Raw genomic sequence first — 25,667 nt, forward strand, 5'->3', positions numbered from 1 at the left:
TTAGGCTGGGAGAGGGGGAGGATGCCAGGGAGATGCCAGGGGCCAGACAAACACAGAGGAAGCAGGAAAGTAGGACATACAAAATGAAAGAAAGGTAAAAGCCCCGAGGCAAAACATAGATGAAGAGAAACAGTTAAAATTAAGTTATAAGAGCTAGTGGGACAAGCATAAGCTAAGGCTGAGCATTCATAATAATAAGTCTCCATGTCTTTATCTGGGAGCTAGTTGGCTGCCCAAAGAAAATGCCAACTACAGTTAGATGCTTGGATTAATGAAGATGTGAATTAAGCATCTCTCTACTTTGGCAAACTTGTTAAAGAGGGTTGGCTCTTAATTTTCTTTAGTTTTGTTACATTCCAGTACATTTTCATTGATCTTAAACCAGAATAGATTAGCTGACCATTTTATAACCTTACAAATACTATTCAAACTCAGTATGTTCATTTAATGTACACACAGATCTCTTAGGTAACTAATAAAACAGTAAGTTTATTGTACAAAGGAGGTATTTTTACTCTCTCCAGTTAAGTCAGTTTCACTAGTGGTAATTTACTGTGATAATGCTATGTGCCCTAAGAAATGGTGTCACTACTTCAGTCTGGAAGAATTGAGTGTTTTTATTATGTTTTCTCATTTCTGAGACTTGGACCCACACAGGGAATTATGACTAAAGAATTCAGTATTGGTAAACACATTGAATTTATTTCAGTGTAGTTTAAATCATGAAAACAAATAAGCATAACTAATTCACGGCAGAAATGAGAAATAGTCACCATGACTTCTATCAGTACTATGGGAACTGACTCTCTGAAACTGAGAATTAAAATGCAGAGGTGAGGCAGTGAAATAAATTAATATGCGGGAATAGTGAGATGGGGAAAGTGGCAGCAGGTATCTGGATGGGTGTCACTGAATTCTCTGGAATGGAAAGACCACTAGGAAGTTTCAGCCAACAACCCAAAGGTGTAGTGTAATTTATAAAATTGAAAAACGCATACTTACAGAAAACTCAAATATAAAATGGTAAATAAACTGATAACCAAAAAGTGTAGCTTATAATTGAAGTTAGGATAGTAATTCTATTTGTGTGTGTTCGTGGGTTGCTTTAGGCAAGCTACTCAAGTTTCTTGATTTTTCTATGTAATATATCAAATTTAGAAGCCAAGTGATTTCTAGTATGTATTTTATATCTAGAAAATTCTTTTTAGAACATTTATTTTAAAAAGTGCATAACTGATAAAAGATAGGCTTATCAAAAATTTTCAAACTGTTATATATTCACTTCCAATAATCTACAAATCTAATAAAATATAAAGTGAATCAAATTTCAAAACTGTCTTTTGACCACTTAAAAACACCAAATATCTATTTAAAAAAATACAGTTGAACTCAAAACAAAAACTGACTTTCAGACAGTTGGTTTTCTCCAGAATACTGAGTTCATTCTAAATGAACAAAAATTTACATACATTTTTCTGGGTATTAAGAGAAATACTTCTTTTGGCTTCATTAAAAAAGTTACCTCTAAAGGAATATATTAATAAATAGCACAATTCTTCCTTAGTATCTAAATTTTCATAGGTATAAATACGAAATTGAACCCCTCCAACAGTTTACACACTGCTCCACAGGGTTTATAAACAGAAATGCTTTGAAGTTGATATTACTGTAGATTTTGCTTAAACAGTTAGAAGAGGACAATGAAAAGACCCACAGGTCAGATTTTATGTCAGGAACAAAGTCCAAAACGCAAAATAAAAACGGAATTAAGGCAGCGTGAACAGTGTCTACAAGTCAACCCACGCAGCCTAGTGCTGCCACAGTGGGCAGGTGTCACTCCTGGAAAGGCTGTTTGCAGTGAAAGCCGAGTCAAGACGAGCACTGCTGGATGGTGTTCACACCGCTCAAATGAATGGGACTAATATGAATATGCACCTTACCAGAGATGTTTATGTTTACTACCAGGGATGTCTTAGCAATTCCATGTCCTCAAAGTCAATATAATTGTTGTAAAAAAATCAACTGTGGCTCTGAATATCCATTCACAGTTGACCTTAACAGGGTGTCTGATGTAGGAGACTGACTATCGGTGACAGGAAGCAGCATATGGTCTTCAGTTCCAAGTGGAAGCGCTAAGGGTAGAGTCATATCAGAAGGCTTCACATCTAGAGTTTCTGACAGAGGACTTCTTTGTGTGGGATCTTGTTCACTTAAAGCATGGTCATCTACACTGCAATCTGGAGTTTGATCTGTACCTGAAATGGAAGTCAGAAAGTACATTGCCTTTAACAATACAAAGCACAATGACTGTCTGAGGGAGGCTAATCTACATACAGGTCTTAGAAATTACACTGGGCCTCCACACCTGTGTGCAACCTGTTTCTTTCTCACCAATGTGCCTGATTTAAGCTTGTGCTGATACTACTAGTGTTGGGCATGTCTAGGCTTCAAGAGCAGGGTCAAGCACCAATGCCATTACATAAATAGGTTTAACCATTCTAAACCTGGGTTAAACCTTTTTTTAATCTACCTTATTACATATTTGTCAAATTTCATATTCCTCCCTATGGCACCCATGAGAGGGTTATTCTTGTTTAACACTCTACTCAGTCATGCCTCAAACCCTTAACTAGGCTATGCATTCCTTGACGGTAAATGCTCAGTTAGACTTCTCCAATTCCTTCCAAATGCAGAAGAGCAGTAAATAAATCTTTGTACACTGGATATTTTAATAAGCAGCTCATAGTATTCTGTGGCTTCAAGTCTGTAGCACACCACTTATCATTTCTCTCCAGACGTGAGAAACCGTTCAACTAGACAAGTCACCACACTGACTAGAGATGCAGTTAGTCCTCACCTTACTACTGCTTTTAACACTTGCTGCCACCCAAACTGCAGGTGACTTCTTCAGTAGCAGCATTAGATAGCCAACAGTGCACAAGTTGTTTCATTAAGTTGCAATTCTCTGTATTCTTTAGTTTAACCAGTCAAGGAACAACCTGTGCTGTCTTGTCTTAGTGAGTTATCACAATGTCCTCTGCTTGGAATGAACCCATCCTGCCATCTCCATCCTCTGAATTCTTCTCTCTTCAACTTCTATAAAAACAAGTCTTTTCTTTCCTGACAACCCTCCCCTTTTTTATATACAGTCATTATGTAGCCCAAGTTGGCTCTGAACTTGCAGTCAGCGCTTTCCCTCAGCATCCTGAGTACTGGGACTATAGATAGGCATGGGCTACCATGTCCAGGTTAAACTTAAGCCCACTCTAATGCTTCAGAAGAACTATCTTCTTTAGCAGTTGTATTTACAATGTCTGACAATTTTAATTTAGTTAGATTTCTGATGTTACATCAAGGTTGTAAGCTCTTGTTCAACTCCATATGCCCTGTAGTTATGTATACCCTGCAGGTATTAAGTGGACTGTTGAACAGATTCACTGCAGTTTTCAGATGTTTCTACCTCAATCCTTACAATGGCATTTATTAACATGTTTAGTTTTTTGGTGCTAGATGTTGCACCTGGGGCCTCATGCATGCTAGGTGAGCATTCTACCACACCCACTTATTATCATCTACATGCTTGTGAGACTTTTCATCTTGGTAGAATGCCATGGTAAGTACAATGTGTCTCAGGCCTAAAAGTCTGCAGGATGGCTTCCTATACTGACAGACCATTTTTGAGCTACCAGTGTCCTATCTCCTCCCACTTTTCCAGGTTGATCTTCATGATGGCTCTTTTCTTCATAACTACTGTCTAAATCACCCAGGCTGCATTACCGAGAATAATGTTACTTAGCTTGTTATATTTACTTTCATTGAGTCCTGTTTTTTTGGGGATATTTTTGCTTATTTGTTTGCTTTTGGGGACAGGGTTTCGCTATGTGGCTCTAGCTGGCCAGCAACTAGATTTGTAGCCAAGCTGGCCTTGCACTTGAGATCTTTCTACTTGAGCTTCCTGAGTACTAAGATTGTAAGTATGAACCATCCCCTACACCTGGTTTTAAATATACATCTAATTTACACTCTTGAATGCCTATCTCAGCATGCTTGGGACCAGTGCCAATAGGGCAGTAAATGTTCTGCACACGCACTTACCAGAATGGACCTTTGTTTTGTGCTTCTTCAAGTTTTTAATGTCTGTGTAAGAATTTCCACACAATTCACAGATAAATGGTCGTTCTCCTGAAAAACAAGGTAAGAACTTTAAAATCTCAGTATTTTAAAAATTGCTAGCTGACACAAAACTATCAAAATGTTGATAAAAATAAAGCAAAAAAAAATATTTTAATCACTTGTTATGACAATGAGATAAGAAATCCTATACACACAGGTACATTTTACTTCATAAAAAGTATAACCCGATTTCAGGAAAAATTAAGCATTCTCATCTGAAATTCTCAAAAATAATCTTTTTATTGCTTTCAGATACATACTGGATGCCATTTGTATGCTAAAACCCGGCTATAGAGCTAGGGAAAAGTATAATTATGATTTTTGCTCTCATACACCACACAGATGAGGAAATCCTCTAAGAAAGACTGACAATATTCTACAACAGAATTGTTTTCAAATAAGAACTGTTAAGCTGGGACATAGCTCAGAGGTAGACTGTAAGCATAGATAGCATCTGCTAAGCTCTGAGTTTGCTCCCCAGCACTATGGGGCCAGATGACTGAAGAACCATTTAATGCTTTCCCCCAAAACCCAAGGACTATGAGAATACAGGAGTTGGCAGTGAATTTCCCAAGCCCCGCCTATTCACATTACTCTGGATAAGATTTATGAAAACAGGTTTTGAAAAGAAACTGATAGTATATTCAAAGAATAGCATTTTCCTTTCTTTTAGTTTTTAATATTCAATATTTTCTTCATACTATTTACATATTACATGTTACAATAAACATGTTGATATTATAATCTATTCTGGAAACTTGTATAAAAGAACACCGCTTTATAATTCTGATAGTTCCTTGGTATCATCTATTCATTTTTGATATATCTATTCAATTTAATGCAAGCGTTTTTGTTTGATGGATACCTGGTATATTTCTTAGAAAATGTACACAATTCTTAACCAAATTTAAATTATACTCTTAACAATTAAGAAAGATAAAAGAAAGAAACGAACAAATAAAAACCTGATATGTATACATTAAAATCTTTTATCATGAAGTAATGACTAGATACTATATAGCCCACAATGGTTTCAAAGCCAAGGTTTACATACAAAGGAATTAAGAGAGAACAAAAAATAATACGTTCTCCCTAAACACAGACCTGTATGGGATCGAAAGTGTTTGTTGAGCTCTCCTGAGGAAATAAAACTTTTCCCACAAATACCACATATGTATGGTTTTTCACCTAGATGGAAAATAAAAGATAGCGAAGTGGTGTACTATACCAATATAATATTTATCAATTACAAGTGATCTAAAGTAATCTTTTAAAAATATCAACTATAGGAAAGCCTTCTACATTGTATCTTAGAGGCATTTTCAGTAATCCAACATAACAAACTATTATTTTATATTATCTGTCTAGCTTGCTACTTTTCACATACTAAAACATTCCTTCTGCAAATGTCTCTTCTCTCCTAGAAGAGATCACCTGGACAATGTGTTTCTTAAGAGTAAGAGCATGTTAAATTAAGCCACATTTCAAATCTTGCTTCTACTTTATTATTCAAGACGAACATGCACATTTAAGAAGATTATACTTAGCAATCCACCTTACAAATGAAGGGTCACTGGGTTTCAGAGCTGTCATTTGCACTTGATGCATGTCTGTGTTGCAAAACTCAGAATGTCTATGCAAAGGAGGTAGCAAGTCACAAAACAAGTTTCCACCTAACCCAACTCCTACTTCACTCGCCTTTCACACGCCTATTCAAAGGAGATAAATTCTCAAAAAAAAAAAAAAAAGGCTAACAAGGTTTTCTCTAGTCATAAAAACATGTCTCAATTCAATTTATTCAGAATTATCCTACTTTAATAAGTATAAGCTACAAGGTAAGTTTTCACCTACCTTGTATTATTCTAGAAAATGTCAGATTTTTAATCTAAGAGTTATGTGAAAATCATGAACTAAGAAGTCTGTAATCTACCTTTTGTAAGGGAACAAGCCCATTTCTTTTATCTGCAACCTTATTAGAGCCGGTCTCTGTATTCAGCTCTTACCTGTGTGTTTACGAGAATGAGTGATTAGAGAGCTAGAGACAGCAAATGCCTTTCCGCAGGTGTCACACACGTAAGGCTTTTCTCCAGTGTGCCGACGGACATGATAGGTCAGGGTGCTGGCTTGGGCGAATCTCTGCCCACATCTATCACAGACATATGGCTTCTCTCCACTGTGCTTCCTAATAGTAAATCGAAAGTAATATAATGGCAAGTAAAGCAATCTGGAGGTCAATGTATATATGAAGTATTTCTTACATAATTTTTCATGCAGCATTTTATTTCATCTTAACAGGCTACGATTACATATTTACATTCAATAGTTGTTTCTATGTAAAACCCTGCCCCCCCCAAAAAAAATTTTTTTTAAGGGATCAAAATAGTACAGAAATAAGTTAAAAAACTTCTGCCATCACCATTACATAGTTGTCTTGGAGTTTCTGCTGCTGTGGTAAAGATCATAACCAAAAGCAACTTGGGGAGGAGAAAGTACATTTCACATCATAATCCATCACTAAGGGAAGTCAGGGCAAGAACTGAATTAAAGGATATGGAGGGGTGCTGCTTACTGGCTTGCTCACCATGGCTTGCTCAGCTTGCTTTCTTATACACCCAGGACCATCTGCCCATGTCTGGTACCAACCACAGTGCGCTGGGGCTTCCCAAATTAATCGTTAATCAAGGAAATGACCTATAGGCTTGCCTACAGGCAACCTGATGGAGGGAATGTTCTCAACCAAGATTCCCACTTCCTATATATGTCTAGGTTTGTGTCAAGTAGACAAAAACCACCTAACACAACAGTTATCACCAAACCCCAAATACAGCAATTATTCTGCCAGTCCATCTTACTGGTCAAAAGCTCCTCCTCAAACTACCAGCGCCTTCTCATCCACCTTCACACGCAGCTGACAGCTACTTCATAGTTTACCGAGAAAAACCCAATCAGAAGAAAACTTGGGGCCAGTGAGTTGGCTCAGTAGGTAAAGGTACCTGCTGCCACCTAAGTTTAATCACTCAGGTTGTCCTGTGGCCTCCACAGGCATGCCCTCCATAGTACAGGTATACACAAACACACACAAAATAAACAAAAATGTAATTTAAAGAAAGAAAAGTTCGGGTTGGGGACTTAGCTCAGTGGTAGAGCACTTGCCTAGCAAGCGCAAGGCCCTGGGTTCGATCCTCAGCTCAAAAAAAGAAAGAAAAGTTCCTTATCATAGCACCCTACCTAGAGCATCTGTACATATATATCCTGTTTTCTTTCTGACTAGTTCAGCTAAAACAAATCCCCTAACTCCGGGTGTTAATAGTTTGAATCTAGAATGCTCCTGAAGGCCAAGTGCTAAAGGTGTGGTCCCCTTTAGGTGATGGAAACTAGGAGGTAGGGCCTGGTTAGAAGAACTAGGTCACTGAGATTACACCTTGGAAAACTATCTTGTTCCAAGTCCCCACATCAGCCTCTGCTTCTTGACTGCCATAAGATGAGCACCGTGCCCGCTCGGTCACATTGGTTTGCCTTCCCCAGGCGCTATGTGGCCAATTGACCTTGGACTGAATCCTCTGGAACTATCTGCCAACATAGTTCTTCCCATCTTAGGGTAATTGCCTCAGATATTGTCTCAGTAACAGCTGGGTATATAGAAAAAAAGTAGTACCAGTGATGAGTTCACTGTGGTTGTATCTCACAATGTGGTCCAGCAGCTTTTAGAACTGACTTTAGGAGGAGCTAGGGAAAGTTTAGAGATACAGGTTAGAGAAGTTCTAGAAGATGCAAGCAGAGCTTAGTGGGTAATTCTGATGTAAATTTAGAAGACCATAATTCTGATAGAAATGTGGATAGGAGCCAGAAGTAAGAATGATGGACACATGCCAAAAACACTCCTGAGGCTGAGGTGGACACTTTAAAAAGTTGAGGTCAACTGGAACACAGTTTTTACAAAGGGGAAAGAGGGAGGAAAAATAATAACAAGTGAAAAATGACAATAAAGACTGTGCTTATGAGCTACAGAGGAAATAATGCCACTAGGAACTGAACTTAAGAACAATTTTGCATTCTGGCAAATAATCTGTATGCATTTTTTTTTTTCCAGAGCTGAGGATCGAACCCAGGGCCTTGTGCTTGCTAGGCAAGCGCTCTACCACTGAGCTAAATCCCCAGCCCCCCTGTTTACATTTTATCCATGCTCTGAGACTCTGAGCTAGGTTTAAAGACTTAATTAGGGGTTGGGGATTTAGCTCAGTGGTAGAGTGCTTGCAAGCGCAAGGCCCTGGGTTCGGTCCTCAGCTTTTGCAAAAAAAAAAAAAAAAAAAAAAGACTTAATTATTCCAGTGGAAGACATTTCAAGGCTGCACAGTACACAGATGTTATAAGCATTACTTGCTACTTTTAGCCAGATTTACAGTGAGTAAAAGCAAAGTGGAAATTTTTGAAAAACTTGGAGGTTTGGCTAGAAAAAAATTGTAAGTAAAGTTGGGCCAAGGAAGACAAGCTGAAGAACAGACGAGCACAGTGATAACAAAGTCAATGACTGGAAACAGAGCCCAGCTGGAAAGCACGTGTCTAGCCCATTGGAAGCCCAAAGTTTAATTCCTAGCATCACAAAACAAAACAAACAAAAGATAATTCCAATCAATGGTATATTTTTGTAATCTTAGCTCTTAGGAGGGAGAAGTAGGAAGATTTGGGGTTAGAGACCAGCCTGGGCTATACAGCAAGACACTGTCTCCGCCCCCCCCCCCAAAAAAAAAGCCGGGCGTAATGGTAAACACCTTTAATCCTAGCAGAGGCAGGCGGATCTCTGTGAGTTCAAAGCCAGCCTGGTCTACAGAGCAAGTTCCAGGTCAGCCAGAGCTACACAGAGAAACCTTGTCTTGAAAAACCAAAAAAAAAAAAAAAAAAAAAAAAAGGGTAAAAAATTGGCCAAATCTTACCCACCAAAAGCTACAGGGTATGAAAATGTCAATTCATTTGCTTGAGAATAAAGTACTAGGCACCCTGCCCACATACACTGTAGCCATGCTCAATAGAGGCATTTGGAGTCTACTGTAGTCATGGTCAATGGGGCACAGCCACTAACTTCCCTTGGAAGACCACAGTGGAGCTATCACAGCAATCAGGAAGAAGAGGCAGAGGAGGAGCTTGCAAGGGTGGCCAGGGCAAGACACAATCCCTAGAGGCTCCAGACTCAGTTATTTGACTAACACAATCCCTAGAGGCTCCAGACTCAGTTATTTGACTAACACAATCCCTAGAGGCTCCAGACTCAGTTATTTGACTAGGTTTCAACACCTAAAATGTCACCACCCCTAATTCTCTGACTAGGTCAGAGCCACTTCCTCAAAAATCACCTCAACAATTTTGCACTGGGGACTCTGCCTTCCACAAATGAACATTTGGGAGGTATTTCAGATCCAAACTATAATCTACCTCTAGCCCCAAATGATCAAGCCCATATCACATGAAAATGCATCCATGCATCCATCTCTAAGAGTCAAAAGTCCAGGTCTAAAGTTTCTGAGACTTGGGGCAACTCTGAGTTGTGAGTACTTGTAAAAAATCAAACACAGTTTACATCAATTCCACAGTACAGTTCCCATTCCAAAAAAGACGAATGAGGAAATGCAAGGAAGATGAAAGCAAGGTGAAAACCTGGTAGGGCAAGCATCAAATGATCACCATGGGATAATGTAGGCTTGCTCTGGGTACTCATAAAAATGGACTCATTAGCTTACAATAATTAACTCACTTAAAGGTCAAACAGCTCGTGTTTTTTGGTTTGTTTGTTTTTTTTACCTTGCATGAATCTTGAGATTGCTAGAAGTTGCAAACTGTAAATTGCACACATCACATTTATAGGGTTTTTCCTCACCATGATGCATGCGACTGTGGAAGACCAGCTGGCATTTCTGAGCAAATCCTTTATCACACAGTTCACATTTGTATGGCCTTTCCCCTAAAAGAACAGTAACGTTTGTATTAGGAAGGAAAAAAATCCTGTTTAACTTGTGAAAGTCATAAACTTTTAAGGCTTTTAAGAGTGCCAATGGTACTGGTTGTGTTTTCAGAAAATGGTAACTTCTAAGTAGCCAAGGCAAATGGGATGTCCTTCCAGACTACTGAAAACACTAGGAGAAAAGAGACAGGTGATCAGCAAGAAAAATGTATGAAACACAAACCTACGTGTACTAATGGATGCTCACACTTTGCCAGCAGGTCATGCAAAACAGGTAAACAGAGAAACTGAGAGAGAATGATGTTAAAAAAAAAAAAAATGAAGTCTAGAAGCATGTAATGAGAAGTACTGGTAATAGGTGAAAATTGAACTGAGTTTTAATAATTGTCTCTGTTAAATACTTTAAAAGCTACAACCAAGCCAGGCCTAATGGTACAGCTCTATAATCCTAATTACTCTGGAGGCTGAGGCAGGAGGATTGCAAATCCAAGACTTACACAGCAAGTTCAAGGCTATCTTAAACAACTTAGCAAGACACAGTCTCAAAATAAAAAAAGTCATATGGGGAAGGGGAAGGGCTATAGCTTAGTGGGGGAGTATTGCACAGCATGCTCAAGGCCCTAGGTTCAATACCCAGCTAGGGCCGGGGGTTGGGACCAAGTTTACACTTGTAATGAGAGAAAATGGTGTAAGGATCTGATGCACTAGAACTTAAAATGTCAATTATAACAAGGAGCTGTTAAATACTTGGTTACAATTACAAATAAGAGCTTAAGAGTCTGATGCTAAAATGTCTACAAATAAAAGAATATGGCCAATTTTGTGGCAAGGCTGTCAATGCTGTATGTTCATATCATCTCTACTGGCTGGAGATACAACTTAGTACTACAGTGTGTGCTCAGGTGAGGTCCTGGGTTCAATCCCTAGTACCAAAACAGAACAGAAAACAAAAAAACAAACCCATCACACAGCTGTCTTACCTGTATGAGTTCTTACATGTGTTTTCAGCTGGTTACACTGGGTAAAAGCCTTTCCACACAAGTGGCAGACATAGGGTTTGACTCCTTTATGTATTCTCATGTGCCTTCTCAAGCTGCTGGCTTCTGAAAACACCTTCCCGCATGTGTTACACATTGGCTTGGCCTTCGAATACCGCTGATCCAGCTCTTCCCCAGTGCTCTCCAGTTCATATGGACTCTTTACACTGGTTATATTAGACATGGAGTGTTCTTTCAGAGCACAGTGTGACTGTGACTTTCCACGTTTCCGTTTGACTGTAACAGTTTGCACAATATCTTGTGCTGGAAAAGTATTTTCCACAACTGAGGTCAACTCAAGTTCTGAATTATCATTTCCTTGCATGACTTGTTCGACCACTGGGGAGGACAACTTATTTGTATCTAGAAATAATTCAACAGAGGAGCTCTCTAAAACATCACTGGGATACTGCACTGTTTTATTCTGCCCTGGTTTCTGGGAATTGAAAGACTTTTTCTTCTTTTTACTTTGAGACGATTTCTTTGCCAATGCACGTTGTTTAGGATTTGCCTGAACTAAGTCTGTGGACACTTCTGATTTCTCCCGATTGTTATAATCTCGCAGAGTAAGAAGACAGGTCTGTTGATTCAATTCGATGTTTCCAGTAATACTAGATATTTCTGTAGAAGAGGGACTAGCAATAAAAGCAAAATCTTCCATCTTTATTTTACATTTAGTTACTACCTCTTCTACTTTGAGATAGTCAGCAGCCTGATGAATTTCTTTAACATTCCAACTGTAAGGAAACAAGGCTAGATGACAATATTCCAACCAAAGGGGAAAGTTGAAGCAACTGCACATATACTTAAATGTCTTTTAAAGAAATAACGAAGCAGAATTCTGGAAAAATTTAAACTAAGTAACAAATTTATAAAATGTAATTTTACAGAGGGTTTGAGCAGGTATCTCTAATTTTATAGATACTAAAAAGATGAAAAGAATGCCTACTTATAGATGTTGATGAACCATTATGGAATAGCAAAATGTTATATTTTCTGGCTGCTTAAAAAAACAAGCAAAAAAAAAAAAAAAAGACTTGTATTGAAAACTGGTTGTTGGGTGGTCAGCAAGCTGGCTCCAAAGGTAGAAGCATTAGCTGAGTAAGCCTAAAGAGCTAAGGAAGCCACATAAGAGCCGACGTACCTGGGATCTCAATGTTCCTATACCAAGGTGTGAGACAGAGACAGAAACAAGACTGTGCCTCAACAAGAAAGAGAAACCAGTCCCCAGAACTGTCCTCTGATGTCCAAATGTAGGCTGTGGTACACACATGTGCACTCACAAACACACACACACACAAATCTGTTTTGTTTCTTTTGAGACAGGGTCTCACTATGTAGTTTTGACTAACCTGAAACTCACTCTATAGACCAGGCTGGCCTCAAACTCATAGCATTCACCTGCCTCTGCTTCCTGAGTGTTGGAAATAAAAGCATGCTCGCCATGCCCTGCTTTTTTTTTTTTTTTTTTTTTTTTAATTATTAATGTTGTTGACAATACACTGCTTCCTCCCATTTCTTCCAAGGTTTCTTCAGATGCCAATCGAATTTCTGGATTGGCAACAGAGTTCAATGAAATATTTCCTACTTTTCTTTTCTGCTCTCTGAGGTATTTTTATCTATGCTTCTCAAACTTCACTGTTAATATGAATCATGGAGGGGTCTTGTTAGTGAAGACTGAAATTCAGCCATCAATGATAGTGGCAGACAATCTGCAACTGTAACACACTCCCTGCTAGGTCAGTGTAGCTGCCCATGGATTACAAATGGGAGGGATAAGAGTTCATGATGTGCTTACTGTCAGAAAAGCTTAGCGTGCTAGCTTTGTATAGAAAGACAAGTCACACTGTTCACCATTCCAGTCATATTTACTATCCACCAAGAGTGGTGCCAAGAGGAGTAGTAATAGACATTGACAGTATAGAAAAGAGGTGACTGGTGTATTTAGCACTGGATCCAGCATTCTATGAATTAACCAGGGTGAGGCAGCATCACTGGCTTAAAATTCCTAAGTTGTACAAACAAGAGTTTAGTTGGTATTAATAAACTGCTAATAAAATTGAAGTATGACATCTTCAGCTAATACAAGCATACAGATACACACACACACACACACACACACACACACACACTCAAGTAAACTTCCTGCCACCATCTTGCCAAGTGTTAGTTACTTGGTTCACTAACATAGCTCTCTTCTATTTTCTTCTTTGTAAGTCAGAAATAGGTTCCAATTATAGTTGGTAACATATAATAATGACAATATTGTTACTGCTTTTTAAAAAGGGAATAAACTTTGAAGCAAAATAAAAATAACCAGAATATTGACTGTCTGGGATCTCCAAGACTATCTTGCAGGTGTACTGATCTCCAACTTCTGACTACCATCTAGTCACACCTTTGTCTCCAGTGCCATTGAGTTGTACTTTCACCTCATTTACTATTCTCCTGGCTGTCTAAAATGTCTTTTATGACAAACAATCATTTTCAACTCATTGTAGGCTAAAGAGCTGTATGGAATTTGGAAACCTATTCACCAGCTGAAAATATTTTATTCTCTGGGAAAATCCATTCAAATTTTTAAACTTATTACGTATCAACTTCTGGTATATAGTGTGTCTGAGTCTCATGCCTAGATAAAAAAATATTATTCAAGATAATATCTTATAGGCTCATTGTGGTGTTTTAGAATAGATCATGAATCTTTACAATTGAGTTAATTCACTCTATATATTAGAAAATGTATTCTCTACATACAAACTGTACTTTACAATGTATGTTACAGTATCACCACTGATGATAAACATTTTATTATATATATTTTCATAGAACAAAAATAAAATCTTCTCTACCACTTAATACATTTAACTATAATAAATCTATTGGTCTCAAAGTATATTTGTGCTTTATGTTCCATCAAATGACCCATCCATCAGATAACAGGGTGAAACAAACTAAAAATAACAAAACTAGTATTAAGTCACATACTAAGTGTACAATACCAAAACAATAATTTCCACAAACTATTCCGCAGCCTATAATCTCAATGAAGATACCAGATGAAGAAAACCAACCATAGTTTTACTTGAAAAACTGATCTTCTTAGGGTTGAGGAGGTTAAGTGCTCTTGCTGCTCTTAAAAAGGAGCACAGGTCAGTTCTTAGCACCTCCATCAGGTGGCTCAAGTTCCACAGGACCCAGTACTCTTTCCTGGCCTCCAAGGGCATCCACACATGTATAAATACATGAAAAAAATTAGTAAAACAAGTCTTTTTTAAATGTGGTTTTGTTTACATGTATTAAACTACAGTGCTTCCAAATTCATTTTTATCTTTTAAATAGTCACTGAAGATTATTTAATTAAGTATAATAATTCTCAAGGGCTGTGGCTGGGGAAGTTCAGTGGGAAAATGCTTGTCTAGCATACATGAAGCACTAGGTTCAATCCTAGTCAATACAAACACATACACACATATTCATTCTCTCTCTCTCTCTCTCTCTCTCTCTCTCTCTCTCTCTCTCTCTTTCTCTCTCCCTCCCTCCCTCCCCTGAGAGCCAAAGAATTTAAGGAACTTGTTAGAACCAAGAAATAACCAAAGCAATCCAGCTCTTAAGATCACTTATTTTCTATTATGTTGCTTCTTTCCTTCCTTCTTTCCTCCCTCCCTCCCTCCGGCCCTCTGTCCCTCCCTCCCTTTCTTCCTTCCTTCCAGAGAGAAAGAAAGACATTCATTTTGGGGGGCTGGAGAGATGGCTCAGCAATTAAGAGCACTGGGTGTTTTCCAGAGGGCCTGGGTTCCATTCCTAGCACCCACATAGTGGCTCACTCCAGTTCTAGGGGACCCAACACCCTCTTCTGGCTTCCATGGGCACCAGGCATGCAAGTGATGCACAGACATACACACAGGCTAAACATCCATACACATGAAATAATAGTTTTTTAATGAGATACATTTTTGTTAATTATGTGCACATGCATGTATTGGGAAAAGTGTATATGAGTGCAGATGTCCACAGAAACCAGAAGAGGGCATCAGATTCCTCTAGAGCGACCCTGAGTGCTGTGAACTTAACTGGAATCCTCTGCAAGAGCAGTTGAATGACAATGAATGAATGAATGAATGAACGAACGAACGAATGGAGGGAGGGAGGGAGGGTGGACGGGAGGGCGGACAGACGGACAGACAGACAGATGGACTTGACTGCTCCTAGGTATGGTGGAGGAGGTTTACTGCAGATAAAAGAGAGACAAAGTCAGAGGCAGGGACATCTATCTGTAGAGTCCAGAGTGAACATGAACCTGAGCTGGTGGGGAGCTGCCAACCAAGAGGAGAAGCCTGGGCAAGATGAGAGGCAGAGGGAAGGTGAAGGGACTAGAAGGAAGGTAGCTGTGAAAGGGGAAGGGTGGAAGCAGGGAGGGTGTTCATCAGTGGGACCAAAGGATTAGTTCGGCTCTTAATAGCTGAGCCATCTCTCCAGCCCCTAAAATGAATGTCTTTCTTTCTGGAAGGAAGAAGGGAAGGAAGGGAGAGAAGGAGGGAGGGAGGGAGGGAAGAAGCAACATAACAGAAAATTAATTTTGATGGCCAACAGGACATGAGATGGGACAGAAAGTGTAAAGGGAAGAAGGCTTGGAACAAAGGCAGACATGCAGAATCCAGAGAGGGAAGGTTGGAAGGGAGGAGAATAAAAGGGGATCTCCTTCCATCTTTCCATGCCCACAAAAGTTGTAAAGGTCCCTTTTGTCTGAATGTCTGGGGTGTAAGGGCCATTCTCGAGTGCTAAGACACACCAGTAATGGCGGGTTGGAGTTGGAGTTGCTCAAGCCCATCTCGTCACTAATGGTGGCTGGTGAGTGAGGGTCTTGATGGCTAATAGGGAGGTCTCTGGGAAGGAGGGATTGTCACCCAAGTTCTGCCACCAAGAGGGAGACAAGCCGGGGACCTGTCGACAGGATTTTGGACTGTTAGGAACAGACACCAGATTTCGGCAGAATAGCCTTGATAAGAAAAATGGAAAACCTTCAACCAAGCTGAACTGAATGGAATGTGCCTGCCAGCCATCTCAGGGAGCATGCTACCCCACAAGACAGAGCAGGGATGCAGGACAATCAACAGTCATCACCTGATGTTCTGTGGGGTGTTCAAAATGGTTAGTAAAGGGAAACTCACCAACTAGCCACTGTTGTATGAAGGCGGCAGGTGCCAGATAGTCCAGAAAGTGCAAGAACTGAGTGGTGGTGGGCGGTCCTATAAACCAATCCGAGTTATGGCATCAATGAAGTGGGACAGCCTTGGAGTTGGCACAGAACATACACAGACAACAAATTCTCAGCACAAAGGAGATTTTATTACTTCTGAGATTGGGGCAGGGCAGTGGAGGGGGGCGCGTGCTGCCTTTGGATGGGATAAAGACATCAGTAGGTGTCTCTGAAGAGTGAGTTTTTAAGGAGCAAAGGGGAACTCAGTGCTAGGATGACTTGATAAGTCCTGACTGGACAGGTTAGCCAGTGTAGACAAATAATGAACTTTGGTTGCTGAACCTTGATGTTTTGATAGCTGGACCTTGGTGATCGGCCTCAGGAATGAGTTGGGCATAAGGAAGTGACCAAATAAAAGACTGGACCTTGGCGACTAGCTTGAGGAATGTAATCTAATGGTTTAGTAAGAGAGACAGAAGGGGGAAGGGCTTGGACCTGGTAGAGTCCAGCCCTGCTAAGTTAATTGCTAAATATTGTCTTTCTTATTTTAGCATAAATAGTTTAGACTTCGGGCTAGGTTCACACCAGTGTAATAACCACTCACCAGGAAAGACACAGGCAGACACAGGCGCATATACACACACAGGCGGGAGTGAAGTGGTAGGGTGGGTGGGAGGGACCTAAACATTTGCTCTTCTTTACATTGGCTCTTTGCATGAAGGCACAAAGGAATGTGCTTCCAGGATGTTCAAGTCAATTTTAGGTTTTTTTTTTTTTTTCACAAATAGTGAATCAAGAAAGAGAAACCAGCTGGGTGATGGTGATGTGTGTCTTTTATCCCAGTACTGAGACTGAGGCTTGTGTCTGTAATCCTAGCACTCTGGGGACTGTATTTGAGGCCAACCTCAGTTACAGAGTTCATTTCTGGTCAGTTTAAGCAACAGAAAGAGATCTTGTCTCCAAAAATAATAATAATAATAAAAAAGAAAAAGAAAACTGAAACTAAAAAAACCCTAAAAGGTAAAAATCAAAGTCTACCAAAATCCACTGCTCTGAAGTTACTATTAAATATTCTACATTCTTTAACTAGAAGCACTCAATCAAAGCATCCAATTAATCATTTACCACATTTAAATAATTGTGGGAGATTAATTTATCTCTGCTTATTACAATCAAGAGGCATCTTGATTCTAGCATGTATAAGAAGTATATTCCATAATAAGCTACAAGACACAAGGGAAGGATCTGAACTGTGTACATGCATACATCCATAAAGATGGTCTGGAAAAGATTATGTATGAAAACAGTGCTTATCAGTAGGTAGCAGAAGCTCATGATTTTTTTCTCCTAATTTTCATTTAAGAAATGTAGACCTAAACAGGGCAGAGAGTAAAGAGATAAAATATAAAGTAAACTAATGTTTGTTGCAAGGTGGGGGCTTCAAGTAAGGCTTCACTTAATCTTTAAAATAATACCAATAGTTATTACTGCCTCACTTTTATGAGGAGATTAAGGCCCAGAGAGGCTTTATTAATGGAGATACACGATGAGACAGACAGAGAGATATAATTCCAATGTTTATAATTTTTTCTTTCAGTAGTTCTGGCTGGCCTGGAACTCATAGAGATACACCTGCTTATACATGCCAGGTTCTGGGATTAAAGGCCTGCACCACCACTGACTGACCTGTAAATCTGTTCTATCAGTCAGTAGTCTAAATGAAGGAAAGAAGGCAAGTATAATGTGACCGGATTTTGTTTTCGCTCTCTCTACCTTTTCTCCTACAACTAGAAATGTACCACTATTCGTCTAATTTTCATATAGAGGAAATAATATATCTCTACTCTGAGACTCTGAAAACCTACTTGCTACTGAAGGAGCAGCAGCAAGCATCTTTGGAGGTAGCAGTATGTGTGCGTTCATGTGCACATGGGCATGCAGATGCACGTGTATATGTGTGGAGGCCACAGCTGATTCGGTGTCCTTGGTGACTCTCCACCTTATTATATGAGGCAGGTGCTCTCACTGAATCTGCAGCTCACAGATCCTGCTGGGCAGACTGGCTGGCTAATGAGCCCCACCCTGGCAGCATCGGGATTACAGATATGCTTTCATATTGGTGCTAGGGATCCAAAATCAGGTTCTCACACTTGCATGGCAGGCACCTGACCACTGGAGGGGTCCCTGGGGCCAGGGGTTAGAGTCTTAAGAGAAGCACAGTAAACCTCTGGCTTAATTGCAGCTTTGGGTAGGTTAACAACAGTAAGAGAGTTATTGTTACTCATATTCCCACAGTTACCTTCTAGAACCATGGTCAGGAAGTTGTGCACACTGTTACATGAGTTGGCAGTAGAAGGCACTAGGACGTGAGCCAGAGCTGGTTCTTTCAACACTACTCCAAAACCTCATAAGAAGCAAGGGACAGAGTGAGGGAGAAGGCCCAAGGAACCCCAAGACCAAAAGCAATGGGAAATTCAAATTCACTTAGAAATCACTGTTTAAAACTTCACATTTGCAAAATTCAAATAGAGAGCTTTTTTTTTTCCCCAAGTGAATAAGTATGTCGGACAGAATTCTTGATTTTAAGGTTTTTTTTTTTTGGTTTTTTTTTTTTTTTTTTTGTGGTTATCAAATATCTTTGCATCCTAAACAAAGCTACTGAAGCTACGTGTGTGTGTGTGTGTGTGTGTGTGTGTGTGTGTTGTGTTGTGTACAGTATGTATATGTGCAGATATATGTGTATATACACACACATACACAAACATGTGTATGCATATATAGTGCATATCAACACTGAGAATGAGTGTAGATAGTGAATGGGAAAAATATGAATCTCTTTTAGCTCTGAAGACTAACTAGCTTTTATAACTGAGTAAAAAACGCGTACTTTACCTGTCGAGATTTAAAGTTCCCGTATATATAAACTCCAACAGTTTCTGAAATCCGTCAGCCTTCACCTGACTCTGATCAAGAAAAACATTGTTCTCAGAAGTGCTTCTGTAGATCGCACCAAAATACTCACTAAAGGAGGCAAGCACATTCCTATGCGCCTTAAACTCGAACTCGCCAATCACTACGGTACAGTCGCAAAGAAATCCTGCTTCCCGCTGTTTGTTCAGTCTCTCTAAAAGGTGCTCACAGTGGTGTGAATACTGCATTTTGATATCAGAATGGGAATTTACCCTTGATCTAAAAGACAAAAAGAAACAGTGAATCTATAACCATCAGCTCTCGTCAGATATCCACCCGAGCTGAGAGTGGAGAAGGGACAAGACGAAACAGAAGAACAGAGTTCTTACTCTCCCCCCACCCCGCGCCCCTCCCCGCCTTCCCCAAAGCCTCATCAAACACACACGGTGATTAAGCGCCTTTGTTTTAATGCACTAGGCCACTAATGCAATAAATGAAGAAAACCAGTTTCATGAGTTGTAAAAAGGGTTTTAAAATCCTAAGCTTTTACAGTTGACCCCTCAAACTTTCAAGCTCAGGAGGAATATTTATCTGGAGGTGCTTAAACAAACTAAGAACTGACTCCTCGAGGCAACGGGGATAAGAACACGGTACGAGTTGTTGAAATTGCTCTCTGATCACGGAAACCTGTAGGCTTAGCCGCTGCGGTTCCTTCCAAGCGCTGGGCAGGTGCACGGGGGGCGGGAACGCCCCGACCAGACGCGGGTGGTCAAAGCTTCCGTCACTCCCCAGAGGAGGACACACCCCTCGTCTGCCCGCCGCTAGCCGGGTAGCCGCGGAGTGACAGCCCGGGCCAGTCCGCCCGGGCCTCCGCTGCCCTGCCCTCCTCCCAGCTCGCACTCCCGCGAGTTCCCACCGGCTGCAGCTCCAGCCACCGCGGAGGCTGCCTCTCCCAGGACACCCTCCTTCCCCGCGAAGCGCGCTCGATCTCCGAGGCGCCAGGCCACGTCGGACCCCGGGACCCAAGAGCGCGAGGACCGCAGGCCAGGCAGAGGGCGGCACTCACCGGTGGCCGCCCAAGGGAAACAGTTTCCTCACTCTCTCTCCGCCATCTTGGGGGGACGTCACCGCGACGCTCCGCCTCTCCCTTCCTCCTCCGCTGTAGCGTCACGTCCGGATGTGTGGTCCGGTGTGGACACCGGCTCTAGGACTGCAGAGGTCCGCCAGGGCGTGCGAGCTGGCTCCCAGAGGCCTAACTTCCCGGCTTGCCCGGGGCGCCGGAACACACCTCAGTGCTCACTCACATCCTACACCAGCGCTCACCTTGTCAGCCCGCAGCCGTGGGCACGGATTCTGGGCTGAGACCCCGCTGGAGTGCACAGCCGGCCTCTCCCGGAGCCGCGCTGCGCACTGCATGCTGGGAATTGTAGTTCTTTTCCTCTCCTGTCATTCTCTTTTCATTAGCGCCCCTCCAGTGGAGACTAGGCGCTGTGCACCCTGGCTCTTGAACGTGACGGGTGGGAGGGATGTGCTTGAGTCGAGACCAATCACTCCTTCCTCTTTTGCATACTCGAAAGCTCTTGGGACCCCCAGAGTTCTGTTTGAGCCAGGCCACTGAAGCTCATCTTCCAGGATGCCCTTACCTGGTGACAGAAGGCAGAGATGCACGAAAGCAAAGCAAAGCAGCAGGGCACACTGGGCATGCGCAACGTGAGAGGAAGGTGGGCTTTCTACCGGAAAAAGGGTTTCCTGCGCCTGAACCAGAACGATTTTAGTACAGTTGTTTACATCGAATTCAGCTTTTGTGCCGTAAAGGAAGAAGCGCAGAGTTATCGCTGCACTACACGAAAGTGCCAGAAAGTTTTGATGTGTTCGGGTAGATTACTCCCTAGAACCTGCGGACGTCATAAATCTTAAAAATCACAACTTAAATGTTTGTTGCTGTTAAAAGTTATGTTTCTGGACCTTAAGGAATTTGCCCGTGACTTTATTTGAAAAGACAGTCCCCAAAAATCTGAGACTTTCCCCCTACCGGAATAATGTTTTGCATTATAACATCTCTGTAAGAAATTGTGAATAAAACCACAGTCGTGTTTATAAGAATAACGTTGAGACTACTTCTTTATATTTCTGAGTATAAATTTACTTTTAATTTCACCTTTTTTGTCCAGCCCTTTTCGATAGATAGTGTGAACTTGACACAGAGATTAAGAATACAACATAGCGTGGCATGGAAGGGAAAATGGAAAACTCCCGAGGGAGAACTAAGGGCTGTAAAATAAATGCTCTAGAGAGGATAGCGCTAGCTAACACTTGCTTTCCTTTGATCGACAGCTACCTTATCAGCTCGTTTTGTTTGGTGTTCTCTTCTGGCTATAGCGCTATTTGTTTACAACATTAAAGTAGTTGAGTGAAAATACATTAATTATTTCTTCATGTGGGCAAGTCGCCACGTACAGGACTTGTCCTCAAGGTTTTGAGAGCCAAGCTTTTGAAAAGTGAATCCAGACAATGTTAAGAGTTAAAAGGACACACACATGTTTCCGCCCGGTTTCGAACCGGGGACCTTTCGCGTGTTAGGCGAACGTGATAACCACTACACTACGGAAACTTGGCTAGGTGTGAGTGCTGGAAGGTTCTTGATATGTGATGTTCTCATACACGCTTCACAGACGTTTTAAGATTCATGTAATTTTCAACTGGGGGGTGGGTGGGAGGACCATATAGTTAACTGAATAGCGCTGAAACTATTTCAAAAGTCTGAACTTGTTTGCAAACTTCTTGCAAAGCCCGGCGGTGCACCGCTGGAGACCAGGCCCTTTGGTCCATTTTCCTCTCAGTTCCGGCAGGTTGTGCTCTCCTGCTGGGGAAGCTGTGGCGCACAGTCGCCAGGGTCCCAGAGCCCGGGAAACGGCGCTCCACTGCGCCTTGGCCGGCTTCTAGTCGGGGGACGTGTAGTAAATGACTTTTTTCCCATTCTGCTTTCAAATACCTACCAAAGGTTCTGATCTGTACCAGTTTTTAAAGCCCCTAAACCAGGGATGCACGAGATCAGGCACCAAAGACGCTCGTTTTGCCGCGCAATGTTCTTTCTGAATTGAACTTCATAATGATCTAAGGAATTTCTTTTCTTACCAAGTGGCAGACGTGTCCTTATTCTTAAAAGTCAGCCCTAGGAAATGAAAATTAGCTTCAGAGGACCTAGAGAGATAATCAAAAAAAGATGAAGAAAAAGAGGAGGAGGAAAGAAAAGGAAGAGTGGGGAAGGAAAGAGAGGAGGAAGGAGAAAGGACAGGGAACTCAGAAGCAGAGGGAAATTCTGGTGAGTTCGAGGCCAGCCTGTGCTAAAATGTTTTAAAAACAAACCAAAAAGGTTCTGCCCTTTAAATTGCGTACATTTTTAGCAACTACAGGGAAGACGTAGCGTTGTCTACTATGCGTACAGTACATAAACTCGTTTCACATTCCAACAACCCCCGAAGTTGAGCGTTTCAGAAGCAAGACCATGCCTTCCTGCAATATTCTTAGGCCCCTTCTCCCGTTTCAAGGGCATCACTCCTCTTAACTAGAGTTCAAGAGCTTTGGGACAGTCATATATATATATATATATATATCTTTTCATAGTTTTCGAGAAAGTCTCTTGCAAATCGTTAGTTTTGTATGTTTTGCGAGGGAAGCCCAGTTTTCTGGTCTGAATGTTGCGAGTTCCCAGGGGCAAAGGGAGAAGCGGTGGCACGGGCCAGAGGGTGGTTGGGTCCTCTGTGACGCGGCGTTCCAGGCACCTGCCCTGGCACAGCCCGGGAGCAGCGGCCCCGAGGCCACAGAGGCGGCGGCACCGGCGGCATGAGCGGATACCAGCTACCAGTGGTGATCGACAACGGCTCGGAAATGATCAAGGCGGGCCTGGCTGGGACCCGGGAGCCCCAGTTTGTTTACCCGAACATTCTAGGCCGGACCAAGGGCCACAACACTGCCGTGGACTGCGCGCTGGAGCTATGTGTGGGTGACCAAGCGCAGGAGCGCAGGAGCTTCTTGTCCATCAGGTACCGCGGGATGCTGCGGCGTGGGGGGGGGGGGGTGGGGGTTGGGTTGGGGTGGGGGAGCGAAGAGTCCAGAGCTAAAACCACCGTGAAAGGACCAGGGAGAGGAACCTAAAGGCCAGCCCCACCCTCCTCGCAAAAAAACTCTGTACTCTGTACACAGATGTATTCAAATCTATATAGTGATCGTTCGTGCTATACATGTCCGCCTAAGAATGTGACTTAATTTATAGCTTTTGTCATTTGGCGTGGTCTCTTGAACTATTTACAATTCTACCAGAATGTAGGAATTTCCAAACTTTTTGAAGTCACATTCTCCAAAGAGGAGAAAACCGGCCAAGCACAGTGACTGAAGAGAAAGGTAGCTTGTGCCTTTTACTGGTAGTTTTACCTTTCGTTGCTGACCAGAAAGCAATACTGATACTTACTTTAGCTGAAAAAGCAGAGAGGGTAATTACGTAAGGCGCCTTTAATCCCAGCAGAGGCAGAGGCAGGGCGCTGAATTCCAGACCAGCTTGGTCTGCACATTGAGTTCTAGGCTTAGCCAGGACTACACAGTAAAACCCTGTCTCAAAACAAGAACTATCAAATAATTGTGTGTGTGTGTGTGTGTGTGTGTGTGTGTGTGTGTGTAAAAGCCAAATCTAAAAATCACCACTAACAACCTAACAACAACCACAAAGCACAGGACTTACATATTTTTGTTGATCTCCCCCCAGCTATCCCGTGGACCGGGGCCTCATTACTTCCTGGGGGGACATGGAGACCATGTGGAAGCATATTTATGACTACAACCTGAGCATGAAGCCCAGTGATGGCCCGGTCTTAGTTACAGAGCCGGCACTGAACCCACTGGCAAACCGGCAGCACATCTCTGAAGTGTTTTTTGAAAACCTGGGAGTTCCTGCCTTCTATCTGTCTGTCCAGGCTGTATTGGCGCTCTTTGCTGCTGGCTTCACCACTGGCCTGGTGCTGAATTCAGGGGCTGGGATTACTCAGTGTGTGCCTGTCTTTGAGGGTTACTGTCTAACTCATGGTGTAAAACAGCTAAATGTGGCAGGACTTGACCTCACCAGCTACCTCATGATGTTGCTGAAGGACGATGGTGTCATGCTGCTCAGAACTGGGGACAGGAAGATCATTACAGACATTAAGGAGAATATTTGTTATGTGGCAATGAATTATGAGGAGGAAATGGCCAAGGAACCTGGCCTAGAAAAAGTGTACACACTTCCTGATGGGAAGACACTCAGACTCCATAACCAGGTCTTTCGTTGCCCAGAGGCTCTCTTCTCTCCATGGCTTGTGAATGTTGATGCTCCTGGCATCGATAAGATGTGCTTCAGCAGCATAATGAGATGTGATACAGATCTCAGGAATTCCTTCTTCTCCAATATTATCCTTGCTGGAGGATCAACCTCTTTTCCTGGTTTGGATAAGCGACTCATTAGGGATGTGGCCAAGGTGGCGCCTGCCAATACTGCTGTGCAGGTAATAGCTCCCCCAGAAAGGAAAATATCAGTGTGGATGGGGGGCTCTATTCTTGCATCCTTGTCTGCCTTCCAAGACATGTGGATCACTGCTGCAGAATTCGAAGAAGTTGGACCCAATATAGTACACCAAAGATGCTTCTGAAATGCAGCCAAAACAATGAGTAAACTGTGTTTTGAGAATACACAACAAAAGACTGGATTCTGATTCGGGAGAACAGAAAACATTTCTGTTATTAAGATGGCTACTTACTTTTTAAAATGTTTTTGGTAGTTCTGGGAGTCAAACCTAGAGTCTCACACATGCTAAACACTCTACCACTGACCTGTATCTCTGGCCCTGTTTTAGCTTTGTATTTTGAAATAGGATCTCCTGCTAAATTGCCCCAGTTGGACTTCAATTTGTAATCCTTGTGCTTCAGTCTCCCAGGTGGCTGGAATTACAGGTTTGCAACTTTGGGCCTGGCTCTCAATATAGCAGGGAAGGAAACTTTACACAATAAGGAAGATGAGCAGCTGGGGGAAGGGACTCCTGGGGACAGAAAATCATTTTCACAGGTTCCTGAGGAATGCTGGCTTTTGTCTACCTACCAAAAATCCTCCTATAGTCCAACTTGTTAGCATTCAGACCCACCCCTTGGGGACCTGGCCAACATGCAGGCAATACCTGGGCCTGCTCACAGTCCTGACATCATACACTCATTGCTACATGGTCTCTCTGCACATTGTGTGACATCCCCTCATAAAGGGCGAAGCCCCGCCCACTTTCTCTCTCTATTCCCATGAGGTGGCATCTACACCTCCTCTCTCCCCCTCTCCTATCTCTTTTTCTCTTCTCTTTTCCCTCTTTTCGCCTCAGCTCCT

General features: G+C 41.9%; 2 protein-coding genes and 1 non-coding gene across 5 annotated transcripts; 1 reads left to right on the plus strand and 2 right to left on the minus strand.

The window, feature by feature from the left end:
• Nucleotides 1–675: 675 nt before the first annotated feature.
• Mynn (myoneurin) lies at nucleotides 676–20,786 on the minus strand. Of its 3 annotated transcripts, XM_036190650.1 has the most exons (8): nucleotides 20,340–20,786; nucleotides 19,256–19,552; nucleotides 11,107–11,900; nucleotides 9,967–10,126; nucleotides 6,177–6,355; nucleotides 5,278–5,361; nucleotides 4,096–4,182; nucleotides 676–2,255 (listed from the first exon to the last, which is right to left on the minus strand). In XM_036190650.1, the coding sequence occupies exons 2-8, from the start codon at nucleotides 19,519–19,521 to the stop codon at nucleotides 1,996–1,998; spliced, it is 1,830 nt and encodes a 609-aa protein (XP_036046543.1). In that variant the 5' UTR covers nucleotides 19,522–19,552; nucleotides 20,340–20,786; the 3' UTR covers nucleotides 676–1,995. The 3 variants fall into 3 exon arrangements, with proteins under 3 accessions (XP_036046543.1, XP_036046544.1, XP_036046545.1); XM_036190651.1 differs by lacking the exon at nucleotides 5,278–5,361; XM_036190652.1 differs by lacking the exon at nucleotides 20,340–20,786 and having other exon boundaries at nucleotides 19,386–19,446.
• A 1,025-nt stretch (nucleotides 20,787–21,811) lies between these two features.
• On the minus strand, nucleotides 21,812–21,884 carry Trnav-aac. Its single transcript has one exon. It is a non-coding gene; the product is annotated as a tRNA-Val (tRNA).
• A 1,172-nt stretch (nucleotides 21,885–23,056) lies between these two features.
• Nucleotides 23,057–25,098, plus strand: Actrt3 (actin related protein T3). Its single transcript, XM_036191215.1, has 2 exons — nucleotides 23,057–23,316; nucleotides 24,033–25,098. The coding sequence occupies exons 1-2, from the start codon at nucleotides 23,117–23,119 to the stop codon at nucleotides 24,946–24,948; spliced, it is 1,116 nt and encodes a 371-aa protein (XP_036047108.1). The 5' UTR covers nucleotides 23,057–23,116; the 3' UTR covers nucleotides 24,949–25,098.
• The last annotated feature ends 569 nt before the right edge of the window (nucleotides 25,099–25,667 follow it).

This window comes from Onychomys torridus, chromosome 6 (assembly GCF_903995425.1).
Source record: "Onychomys torridus chromosome 6, mOncTor1.1, whole genome shotgun sequence".
Classification (NCBI taxonomy): domain Eukaryota; kingdom Metazoa; phylum Chordata; class Mammalia; order Rodentia; family Cricetidae; genus Onychomys; species Onychomys torridus.